This window comes from Glycine soja, chromosome 1, assembly GCF_004193775.1.
Source record: "Glycine soja cultivar W05 chromosome 1, ASM419377v2, whole genome shotgun sequence".
Lineage (NCBI taxonomy): Eukaryota > Viridiplantae > Streptophyta > Magnoliopsida > Fabales > Fabaceae > Glycine > Glycine soja.
In genome coordinates, this window is record NC_041002.1 from 49,977,926 (window position 1) to 49,990,913 (window position 12,988).

The 12,988-nt window shown below is 32.0% G+C and overlaps 2 protein-coding genes across 2 annotated transcripts; both read left to right on the forward strand.

The window, feature by feature from the left end:
* The first annotated feature begins 2,936 nt into the window (after positions 1-2,936).
* LOC114405573 lies at positions 2,937-3,982 on the forward strand. Its single transcript, XM_028368042.1, has 2 exons — positions 2,937-3,185; positions 3,638-3,982. The coding sequence occupies exons 1-2, from the start codon at positions 3,024-3,026 to the stop codon at positions 3,818-3,820; spliced, it is 345 nt and encodes a 114-aa protein (XP_028223843.1). The 5' UTR covers positions 2,937-3,023; the 3' UTR covers positions 3,821-3,982.
* A 4,472-nt stretch (positions 3,983-8,454) lies between these two features.
* Positions 8,455-11,801, forward strand: LOC114418970 (plant intracellular Ras-group-related LRR protein 4-like). The gene is made up of 4 exons (XM_028384544.1): positions 8,455-9,525; positions 9,742-10,655; positions 10,752-10,951; positions 11,395-11,801. Exons 1-3 carry the CDS (start codon positions 8,871-8,873, stop codon positions 10,905-10,907), a joined length of 1,725 nt encoding a protein of 574 aa, XP_028240345.1. The 5' UTR covers positions 8,455-8,870; the 3' UTR covers positions 10,908-10,951; positions 11,395-11,801.
* Positions 11,802-12,988: the final 1,187 nt, after the last annotated feature.

Below are 12,988 nucleotides of genomic sequence, written 5' to 3' on the forward strand. Positions count from 1 at the left end.
ACGGAATGTTGATAATGTATTACAAAATATTGATAATTATTTATGGTTTTTCTACATACACATCATATTTATAATTTTTTATTTGTAACAAATATTACAAAATCCTAAACATTTCTTATTATTTGTGATTTTTCTATATACACATCATATTTATAATTATTTATTTTTAATTTGATAAGTTGAATACAAATATTGACCTTCAGTATTGAATTAAACCTTTTAATGTATGTACCGAAACGATTAGCTTCTTAACATATAGATTTACGAATCTTTACATTTGTAACCAATAATTAGATTTAGTTGCTTTTAGGAAATTATATATATTACAAAATGTTAAACAATTATCACCATCTTTTAATATTCTATCAACACATGTTTTCAGTATGAATTTTTATTTTGATAAGTAGATTTATTTTTCCAATTCTCTCTCTTTTAATTTTATCCTTTTATTTGCAAGGAACAATCAATTTTAGTTTTTTTTAAAAGCAAAATTTTATTAATTAAAAATGCAATAATCAATTTTAATTAATTTTTATGCGTTATAAAATAATATTATATAAAAATGAATATATTTAACTTCTTAAGAATGTGAAAATATTTAATATTTTCTTTATCTAATAAATAAAAAATTAAAATTATTAGCATACAAGGTATTTTCATTCTTCAAGATAAATTAAGAAGAATTTAAATTAATTACTTTTTCCTTAATATTATTTATTCAATTATTAAACTTTTAATTGATTTAATAACATTTTTGAAAAATAAAAATCTTTCTTCTAAATAGTAATATATCTTTGAATAATAATTTCCCCTTTTTGAGATATGTATTTTTAATCAAAGAGATAAAACATAAAATAAGAACAGTAAAGGAATGGTTGATTTGTTGCTTCTATAAAAAAGAGCAACCGTAGTGTCCTTCTCATACACTCACAGGCAGTGAAAGTGTAGACTCAGATTTCAGAGAGAAAAATGAATGGTAAGATGGGACAGCAAAGTGATGCGGCTCCTCCGCCGTTCACTTCAACCCCCGGCGGCAGCAACCCACTGATTCCGGCAGCTATGGGAATGAGTGATGATGATTTGAAGACGAAGGCTTTGGAAGAGGGTAAGTGCATGCATGCGTCGTTGTTTTCTTGCTTTTCATTTTCTTTTATAATTTTGAAAGTGTTCATTTGATAGAAGTGTCATATTATATATATATATATATATATATATATATATATATATATATATATATATATATATTAAAACTGACCTCAATTAAATATTGAAAAGTAAGGATCAAATTAGTTATAACAAAATCAACCAAGGTCAATTGATTGAGTAAAAAAATGTGAGTTATTGTTGTAAATTCTCTAATAATGTCTTTGATTTGTACATGAGTTGGAAAATGATAATTATTTTTAACATATCAGTTTTTAAATCTCATAAAAAATATAATTAAATAAATGAAGAGGAGTACAATGCATGTTGACTACAAGTAATTATCGTTGGATAATAAGAATTTATTTTCACTTTTGCAGGATCAGAGAATTCCTTTTGGGCATCAGTGGTCCTAGTAGATTGCAATGAGGTATTACTTTCCCTTGTTCTTAGTTTTTACTACATACCCTTCTTAACCCATATGATAAATACGACCTGGGCTCTTAAAAAAAATGGAGCCATTTTAGTTCGAGTCATCAGAGTGGTGAAGTATGGATTCAAAAACTAATAAACTTATTTGTTCTAATGAAGAAAAACAATGAATAATTTCTCCTAATCAGACCTGATTAGTGAAACTAACAAATCAATGATCCATATAAAAATCAATCCGAGCATGTTAAGCTCGATTTAATTACTTTACCACAATGCTTGAATTGTTGTCCGATTCCAGGAAAAAAAGTTTTGAAGTTTTTAGCAGCATAACCTGAAATTCCTACTTCTATTGAAATGGCATTCCCATCCATCACCCAAATGAATAATTATCAAAAGAGAAAAAAACTGAATCAACACGTTGCTATGCTCGGTCTTTATCCTTATAAAAGTTGTCCCCTCGCGCAGTACATCCCCACCAAAACATTCACACTCCAACGTAGCTTTTAATAACGATATAGCTAATTAAGTTTTTAATGAAAATTTCCCCTTTCTGCATATTTGACAGTGATTTTCATTTTGAAATTTCAAATAATGATAAAAACTTATGTGGAACAGGTATTGGTTCTCCGTCTCTGCAAAAAATAAGGAGGAGTACCGAATGTAATAAATATATAAAATGGAATGTGAAATGTAATTTGCTTTTTTTATTTAACCGAAATTTGATAAAAACTTTCAATTCAACTGCTAGATGATCAATTAATTTTATGTTTTAGACAAAATTATTAAATGATATAAGCCTAAATGTTAAACCTTGATCTCTTTTATATGATGGTCACAATTTTTGGGTCAAACCCCTAACTTGGAAATTTCACACTGTACAAATGTAGAAGGACAAAACTTCAAAATCTCACCACCAATTTTATATAATGTCTGTTTTATTTTTTCAGGATATTTTACAGAAATTAATACCATATGCTGCAGATAGTGAGATTTTCATCTTGGGAGCTACCGGAGAAGTATCATACGTTGAACTTGTCAATCCACAAGAAGCTCCCGTAGAAAACACTGTTCTACAAGTTTGTCTTCACCTTTTCTTTTGTTGCAATGAATATTTCATTTTTATCAATAATTATAATTATTTAATTGAACACAAATTTAAAAGAAAGGGAAAAATGATTGTTTATTAGAAACAGAAATTTATGTTTTTTTTCCTTTTTCTTTCAATTTAAAATTTAAAATTTTCTTTCCATCTTTCCATCTTATACATAAGGTAAGTGGCATCCAACTCCATGCAAAAGTTGTTTTTATATTAAAATAATAAATACTCAAAATTAAAAAATAGCCTCTTGTCCAATGTTCAGATCGAGAAGCCATTATTCTATCTTTCTTTGTATAACATGATCATGAACATGCTCGTTGGGTTTGACTTAATTAATTATGACTAATTAATGCAGGGAAATTTCGAGATTTCAGCGATCGAGGGTAATATTGTATGGCCAGGAAACGATGACAATAACAAAAAGAGCCAGGTGACTGTTTTAGTGTCTGGAACTGATGGTCAGATTCGAGGAGGACCTGTGCGAAGCTTAATTGCTAAATCTTCTATTAAGGTTTTAGTTCATTCCCATAATCCTCCTTATATATATAGTTTTTACAAAACCTATGTATTTAATTACTTCTATGGTTATTGTATGACGAGTTTGGGAGAGCGTACGTCTAAAAAGAGGTTAATGAGATGATGATTAATTAAGACTATTAAGAGAATTAGGCATCATACTTTTGCCAAAAAAAATTAAAACATTAAGCATATCATATGAGTCACATCTCTTATATATTTTGATCGAGCTTGATCGTGATCAATGTGGAACTAATCACTCATACTTAAATTTTCAATAATCTCTTATTTTTGACGCTATATATAACAAACCAAACTGGGGGGGGATTTTATTTTTACTTTTATATATATTGTTTGGTTTGAGAGCCCATGTTGCAACAAATTAATCACATGAATTTCTTAGAATATTAAATTTGTATGGGTACGTTATATGAAACCTTAATGCAGGTGTTTGTTAGCACAACGAGTAAGCATGATACACACAACATGGCAAGTGAAGAATACTACCCGAGGGAAAACGATGAGGTTCCATTGTTCCAATTCCAGGACCAAGCTGAACGTATGGCAGAGATAGTGGATCAGATCTATAAGACTACGTTGAAGGAGCTCAATAATCAAACAAATATATAACTCCTACTGGGGATGCCACCAGACCAAGAATTGAAGGGGAATCTTATTCATCTTATATATATTAATTCATATATATATATGTTCATGGTTTATTTCATTTTTTTTAAAAAAAAAGTGGTTTATTTCATTATTGTCTAAAAATGTTACGCTATATGACATTTTGACTTCCATTTCATAATAAAAAGGACAAAAAAATATCTTCATGATACGATAGGTTGTTTCATTGTTGCCTAGTAATATTAAGGTTGTTTTGTTTCATCGTTGCCTCATAATATAATATGATTGGATTTAAGTTCGTCAACATGTGGATGATCGATGTGGAGGAAGAATTCCATTTAGTTAATAGCTGTTATGATGTCAATATCGAAGAGTTTGAGAAATTTCAAAAAAATGTGTGGGGGTAAGCGTAGTAGTCCAGAATCTGTTTTTGCTTGTTTCCTTCAGGAATATTTCTTTATGGAAGTGTTAGAGTTCATATTAATGCTCGAGTTTTTGGCATTAGTATTGTTGAAAAAATATTTGGTGATAATAATATGAGGCATGGAGCACGGCGAATGAACCTGCTGATGCTTGATCATCTTTTTAGTTTGGCCCATGTAATTTGCAATTTTGCACCTCCTTTTTTTAGCATTAGAATGGAGTTGATAGGGAGGTGAAAAAGCCCGAGAAGGGTGGTGATGGGAAGCTATTTTGAGCATTTCAAAATGTCCAAAAAATAAAACTAAGGGCGTGAAGAGAAAAAAGAAGTGTAAATAGTAACTCCCTTTAATTTGGTCCTCCGAGTACTTTTTCTTGTGTCTTGTTCATGTGCTGCAAATACATATGGAGGTTGGCATTTTTTTAATTTGGCCCATCCAAAAGTTTAATGTTACAAACTGTTGACATAAAAAGATTATGTTTTGCTCATACCACTTTCTTTGCTATTTCTCCCTTTTTCCTTCCAACCAAACTTGTTAGAGTCATCATTAGCAATTGTACACAAGCCACCAGAGGTTTTTAGGAAGCTTTTAATTTCTTAGTTTTGTTGTTTTATGAGTTACTCTACACAGCACTGCTCTACTCAAATTCTCTGTGGATTGCTAGGGAACTTTCTGGTTTGAGTTGTTGTTGGACTAGAGTTTATATGGAAGAAACTACAAAAGAAAAGTGAAGAAAAAGCTCAAGGCTCTATCAAGGTCTCCTTGTTATAGGAGGATGTGCTGGTGTAGGTCATAATTGCTAATATGTTTAGCTAAAAGGCTTTGAGCATGTGTGCTTATTTGACTGTTGTTTATGTTGTGCAGTGCAATAGTGCTCTTTCTTTAGCATCTTGTTTGTCATTTTGAAAGTGTTATTGGACATTTTCAATAAATGATCTTTTTGACAAAAGAGTTTCAATTTGGTGGTCGTATTTTTCTTAAGGAAAAGAGTATTGGAAAAACTAGTTTTTTTTTAAATGACAATTTTGGAGAAAAAAATTAAAAAGAATTATAGATGAAAAAGGAAGTGCCTTTACAAATTATCAAATTGAAGATATCAAAATGAGTTTTAATTTGTGAGTTAACTCAACTCACTAATTAAACAAGTTATAAAAATATTGGGTCACCTTTTCGTAGGTTAATTAATCTAGTTTGTCTTATTAACCTAAAGATTGAGGTGGGTCAACTTAATTGAATCTAATTATCTCTTTGTTTAAAAAAATATTTATTTTTCTTTTTTGTTATAAATTTCCTTGAGACTTTTTTATTTCATTTGCTTATTCTTTTAGTTTGTTATTATGTTGTTGGATTTTTTTTATTTTTTTTCTATGATCTTATTGTAGTTTTTACATGTTTTTATAATTTATTTTTTAAAATTAGGTATAACAGTTTGTGAGTCAACTTATTTAACCCTTAATCCCTACTAGATTGAGTCAAATTGTGTATTTTTTTGTTCATTAAAGAAAGTGAGTAAATTGGATGAACCCATAATGAATCACTGGTTCATTTTCACATATCTTAAAATGTAGGCTTAATTGTAAAAAATATCCTCTTATTTTTCTCATTTCACTAAATTAATTTTTTTTTATTTTTTAATTCATTATCAGAGTTCCCAAAAGAAAAATTAAGCATTGATCGGCACGTATTCACGTATAATTGATCGTTTAAGATATATTTATGTGTTAAAAAAATATCATTATTGATAACTAAAGTGATTAATTATTTATGTTATTTTCTATTTACCCTGATTAAATAACTAATAATTATCTCATAAACAATTACCCTAATCTTAAAATGTAAACTTCATCTAACTTTTACATTATTAAAAATTCCTAATACCCAAAATCAATAATACAAATTCAAATTGAGTAACGAGAACATGAGACTCATAAAATAAAATAAGTTAACAGTTAAAGTTTAATTTTTTTTTTCTGAACACTGAGATAATAAATTTTGAGATATAGAGAGATTCTAATGTAAATTAAAAAATAAGGGAATCAATTTAATGAAATAAGAAGAATAGAGAAACTCTTTTTCCAAGCAAAAAATATACTAACAATTCTTAAGCTTGACTATAAAGTGTGCGTGTATTCGTTGAAGATTCCATGTTTACTCAGAATAAATTGAACTTATTAAAGCATGTCCCTTTCACCAACAATGTGTTGCGCGTACAAAACATCCCATCGAGATTAGGCCATAGGAACACGCTTACAATTAATTAACTCGAAGTTAATATTCTTTTGTTAATTAATTACGACAATATAACACAATTTTTTTTTTAAAAAGGTAATTATTATGTGACTTTCTCTGCACAATATACTATATTATCATTTAGTTACCTATGTATTTTTAATGAATGTATTCCATGCACATGACAACCCAGAGGGCCAGAGTTACTAATTTTAAGTTTCTCAAAGAGCGAGAAATTATAAATCACATAATCTCACCAATTTATTTCATTTACAGGTTAATCCTAGAAATTCGATATCTTAAACTTCATGCAGTGACAAGAATAGGAAACTTTAAGTAACTATATTTTCGCCATATAATTTTCAAGAAATTGTGACAGATGTTTAAGAAAAGCAAAATACTTTTCATGGTCTTCAACAAGTCAACAAATTTATTTATATTTATCAAAGAAATGAAGCAAAAATCTTAATTAATCAGCTAGGTCTTTCCTAAGAAATAAAGCAGGAATACGAAATTTTAATAAAATACTAAGAATTATACATTTCTAATCAACATATAAACATTAATTAATAGGAAGGTGTTTTAATGGTCAACAGTTTATCGAATCTCATACCCCAATAAATTTATAATTATAGTGAAATTCGAAAAGAAGAAAAAAAAGTACTAGTGATAAATAAAATAAACATATGCATATGATTGCATGAATGATGAGGGGGCAAGGCAGAGAACAATAGACAGAGTTGAAAGGTGCACCCTAGTTTTGCTCGGGTTGCCTAACATGTCACATTCTTCAATGGAGTGGCAAAACTTCATCATCCCATAAATTAAAGATAATATTTGAAAATTTTCACAAGGGCAAGAGAACACACACACACACAGAGGGGCTAGTTAGGATAACGTACGTTAGTGATATGAATAGTTACATTGATTGAAGTTAATGAGTAAACAAGAAGGGGTATGGAATGTGATCAATTAGGAGAAGATGATACTATACTAGTATAAATCCTGTGAAATGAGAGTGACCCACGAACACCAAGGAGTGGATGAGGATGATGCATGATGGTGGTTGGTTGCTTATATACATACTAAATTGGTGTAGGAACATGTACATGGGCTTCGCCTGAAGGTGAGGGGACAGCTAGTGCCACAGCACGTGACCCTGAATGCGATGTCAGAGTGGAGATCATTCACACCTTCAAGAGAGAAAAAATGGAATGCATTAATTAATTGATAATTTAATCAATGATTTTGAATTTAAATTTATGGTAAATATTGTTAAGAGTCCTTCTTAAACATGATAAGTGCTTATATAACTGGATAGACCACTCTTTTATAAATTGGTTTTTAATGGACCTAGACACACAAAAAGAAACAACTATAATAACCCTAAGGGAGGGAAAAAGCAACCGAGTCCATAAATCCAGTGTTGTATCTACCTGTGTCCGTGTTGTGGCGTGAGTGGTGGCAATGCCAGCTGGATACACCTTTGGACCTGTCCCCCTTTGCCTTTGCATTTATTAATTCTCCCCAATATTTTTCTAGAAACTACACACTTATGTTTAGGAGTAATTTATTATGAAAGACATTTTTGCTTCAATTATAGTAACTTGAAATTATTGAATAAGATAAAACAAACTATTGTTAGTTAATCCACATGTTGAATAATAATATGGTATACACTTTTTCCTAAAAGTATATGTTATGAATCAATTAGAATAAATTTCTTTACAAGTTAAGAACTTATCAGAAGAGATCAAGTGCATTTTTTTATGCATGAGAACGATTCTACTAGAGTGAGAGTGAAACTATGACAACAAAGTTTTTTTTTTCTTCTTTTTAAATTGGAATAATTTTGCATCAATTAATCCATGATTGAATATATTTTGGATTTATCACGTTAATTATTAATCTGAAGATGGTTTAATTTGTTGCCTATAAATAAGCATGAGAAGAAAAAAAAGTGATAATGGAGAGTGAGAGTGGTTTGATGAAGCCGTTAATAAAACCGCGGGCGGGGAAAACAAACGTTAACGAGAGGCGTGTTGTAATTTGAGGGAAGGTGGAAGGGCAAATGAGGAAACAAGAAAAGTGGTGCATAAGACAAATCAAAGAAGTAGTAGTAGTAGTAGAAGAAGAAAAAAAAAAAACAGCCTCAAAGAAGGAGAAGATGAAAGAAGTGAGGAATAGCAGATGTTGTTGTTGATACAATACAACTCATCTGTCACAATCCATTCTGGCGCCCTCAAAACACCCTCTAACTGAACAACCAAAGAAAAAGAAAAAGAAAAAAACTTGAGCACTCTTCCTCTTGCCAGTTTCAGATCTCTCTGAGAAATGATAATAACAATAATGGGGGTGTGAGATGTGATGTGATGTGAAGGTGTGTAAGGTGTACACAAAAGATGGAGTGTTGGAATTCGGTGGACGGGGTGGTGGAGGAGATAATGAGGATTCACAGATCTCTTCCAGCACGGCCTGGGATTGATGAAGTTGAAGCGGCGAGAGGTTTGATCGGGAATGTGGAGAAGGAAGACCAGGCCAGGCTCGAAGCCATAGCCCGGCAGAGCAAGGGCGTTGATGTGCCAGAAGAGCTCTTCATGGTGCTCCAAGAGATGCAGAGGAACGTCCTTTATTACCAGAGCAAGGAGCAGAAAAGGGAGGCCGTCAAGCTCCTCGATCTCGACAACGTCCATTCTCTGTTCGATGAATTGATTCAGAGAGCTTCCAAGTGCGTCGCCTCTCCCTCTGCCAAAACAAGTTACTCTAACGGCTCTGCTTCCTCGGTTTCCACAAGCTTGTCCAAGAATTCGGTTTCTAATTCGGTTTCTGTGGGTGGTTTTGATAAGCCGCCACTTGCCCCAACTGCTGCTGCTGCTACTACTACTACTTCTAGAAAGTTCAACGTAGAGAAAGAACGTTCTGAATTGGTCACTCGAGATGACAGTTATGTGAAGAAAGCCAAATCATCGTTTTACTCCAATGGGTATGGATTTGAGCCCACTATCCCATCAAAAGCTAGTATCTTGGATTCATCGTTAAAACCTACATCAACTGCAGGTATCCGTATATAACATGCCACTCAACATTCAATTCAGTTATTTATTTATTTGTTTCTTTGTTGGTTTTTTATTTAGTTATTGAGTCTGATATTGTGTGTTCCATGTAGTCAAACCTCATCTGGTAGAATGAGGTTTTGTCGTTGTTGTTTGTTATTTAGTTACTTGTGTTGGAACTTGAAGTGTAAGAAATCTTGTGAATGTTGTTTTGTTGCAGGCCAAGATGGGGATAAGTTGAGTTTGATCAAGCTTGCTAGCTTAATTGAAGTGTCTGCGAAGAAAGGGACTCGTGATCTCAAACTGCAGAACAAGTTAATGGATCAGGTTGATTGGCTACCTGATTCGATAGGGAAGTTGTCCAGCTTGGTGACTCTTGATTTGTCTGAGAATCGGATTATGGCCCTACCTGCTACGATTGGTGGGCTTTCGTCGTTGACCAGATTGGACTTGCATTCCAATAGAATCACGGAGCTTCCTGATTCTGTTGGGAATCTTCTTAGTCTGCTTTATCTTGATCTGAGGGGAAATCAGTTAACACTATTGCCTGCTTCTTTTAGCAGGTTGGTGCGTCTAGAGGAGCTCGATTTGAGTTCAAATCAGCTTTCAGCGCTTCCTGACTCTATAGGGTCGCTTGTTAGACTAAAAATATTGAATGTGGAAACAAATGATATAGAGGAACTTCCACATTCTGTTGGTAGTTGTTCTTCCCTTAGGGAGCTTCGCGTTGACTATAACCGGCTTAAGGCCCTGCCTGAAGCCGTTGGAAAGATTCAGAGCCTGGAGATTTTGTCTGTGCGGTACAATAACATCAAACAACTACCTACAACAATGTCATCTCTAACAAACCTCAAGGAACTTAATGTGAGTTTCAATGAGCTCGAGTCGGTGCCAGAGAGCTTGTGTTTTGCCACCTCTCTTGTCAAGATGAACATAGGAAACAATTTTGCTGACATGAGATCCTTACCGAGATCCATTGGGAACCTTGAATTGCTTGAGGAATTGGATATCAGCAATAATCAGATACGTGTGCTTCCTGAATCGTTTAGGATGCTCACTCGACTACGTGTCCTGCGAGCAGAAGAGAATCCTCTTGAAGTTCCACCAAGAGAAATAGCTGAGAAGGGAGCACAGGTAACTGTACTTTTTTAGTTTTCTTGTTCCTTTGATATTTTAATGAAGGCCTTTCTGTTTCCTTAATCTCAATTTTCATGTGTTGGTGCATCCTAGGCTGTTGTCCAGTACATGGATGAGCTTGTTGAGAAGAGGGAAAAGAAAGATGTTAAAGCACAGCCACTAAAGCAGAAAAAGAGTTGGGCTCAGATCTGCTTCTTTTCAAAGTCTAACAAAAGAAAGCGTGACGGGGTTGATTATGTGAAAACCTGATTTCATTCAATGACACCATTGTTGGCAAGCAACAGATTCTATGTGTAAGTTGACTTATTTTCTAGGTCTATACATCTACTGCAAAATTGGTATTTGGGTATTAATCATGAAATAGTTTTTCTAGTCTTAGCTTATAAGTGTTTAACCCTTTGATAATTTTAGGGTGCATTTGGGCAAAAACAGCTTAAGTAAGCATTTATTCAATATGTTAGTATTATATGAGACCTCGTGTCATAAATTTAACCATGAAACTTGTTGAAATAAACTTAAAATAACTTATTTTGATAAGCTTAACCAAGAAGTTAATTAAAATAAGATAAAAAGAGCTTATAGAGAGAGTGATATAAGATCAAATAAGTTTCAGAGGGTGTTCCAAACACCCTGATTAGTGCTGACTACTTGTTGCACGGTTGGATTTCTATAGATTGAATGATAGCACAGAGGGAAGGAAATGGCTGCTGATGTTTACTATTTTCCTATGTGACAGGGATATGCATTTAAAAATAGAGACAAATATATCTCTTAGTGTGCGGTCAATAATATGCAGAGATATGGATCGTGCAAGAATGAATTGACAGCCTCTGTAGGCTGTTATAATTTGCTTTGACTTGGCGGCACAAATTGTAGATTTCTTGTTCAGTATTTTCTGATTTTTTTCCCTGTATAATTTGAATTTTCGATTTATTTCATTTGTATTTCTATTGCTGCTTTGAAAGTAGAAAGAAGTGTACACAACCCAACAGGCAAACAGAGACGACGGATAGTGGGGGAGAAAGAGAAACCGAAGATGATTATGTACTATGGTTATTATATATGTACAATTGTAACTTCACTCTATTGTTAAACGAATTACAGTTTACCCTTTGTACCACTTCCAGAGAACGTCCTCTTTCAGTGATTTTGCCATTTCATTAGCTTTGTTAAATGATGTTTACTTTGCTGGAACTTTTAAATGGGAAGAAATCGAAAATTATGGAAGGACTAATAGTAACAATGAAAAAGAGGTAAGTAAAATCATTAACCATTATCATCATCTTCTTCTGTTAGTTAATCACGTAGCAGCCATCTTGGTTCATTTAATCACATGGGCAGCTGGAGACTGCCTATACATGTTTCGTAAATAGCCTTTAAAAGTGATAACTTAATGAGGTGAAAAAGTCAGAGAATCAAGTCAATAATAATAAAGAATGAGATGAGATGGGCAAAGCCTAGAGCTAACTAGACTTTTGTTCTGGAATGTATTATTTTGGCTGGATTCCTTAGACAGTAGATAGCATGACACCTCCACTTCTATAGACATTGCTGAATGGAAAAAAATTATAAGCAGAGTACCGAATAAAAGAATTGGTCCCACTGAAGAGTTTTTTCAGAAACACTGATTAAAAATAAAAAGCTATATCTTAATTAACAAGTTTTTAGAAAAACTGATTAACATTTTAAAAAAAAAATAGTTTCCGTATTTTAAAAGAATAACAATTTTTGTTCCATCCTTAATTTTGCACATTTATTTTTTATATTTTAATTAATTAATTATTTCTTGTTGGTACCTCAAATGATATGTTAGATTTGGTGTTTAATTGAATCACAGTAAAAAGAAATAAAATATAAATAAAATTAAGAATCAGACAAAAATTATAAAAAAAATTAAATATGAAGACAAATTAAAAAAAAAGGACTAAAATTGGGAATTAAGAATTAAAGAGGATGAAAATGAAATTTAAGTAGCCCAAATAGGAAGTATAGTGTTTCGTATAATTTAAAATAAAATGTATTTCCATAATTTTGTTTTTAAGATCCTTAACATTTGCTTGAAAGAATACACACAAATACAATATAAAATAAAAAGGAATGGATATGTTAAAGAAATATTGAAGGAATCATAAGAAGAAAATGTAAAACTATTTTGTTTTCTTAATAATTTGCCTCCTTGATTGCCATCCAATCTTTTAGAATGGCCTATTTGAAATTTTGGCATTATGGAATATAGTTTGGTGCCTGTAATAGCCTCTTATGATCGGTCGTTGTTAGAAGATTGATCTCACATCATGTCATTAATCATAATTTTAATAATAGGTTCCATC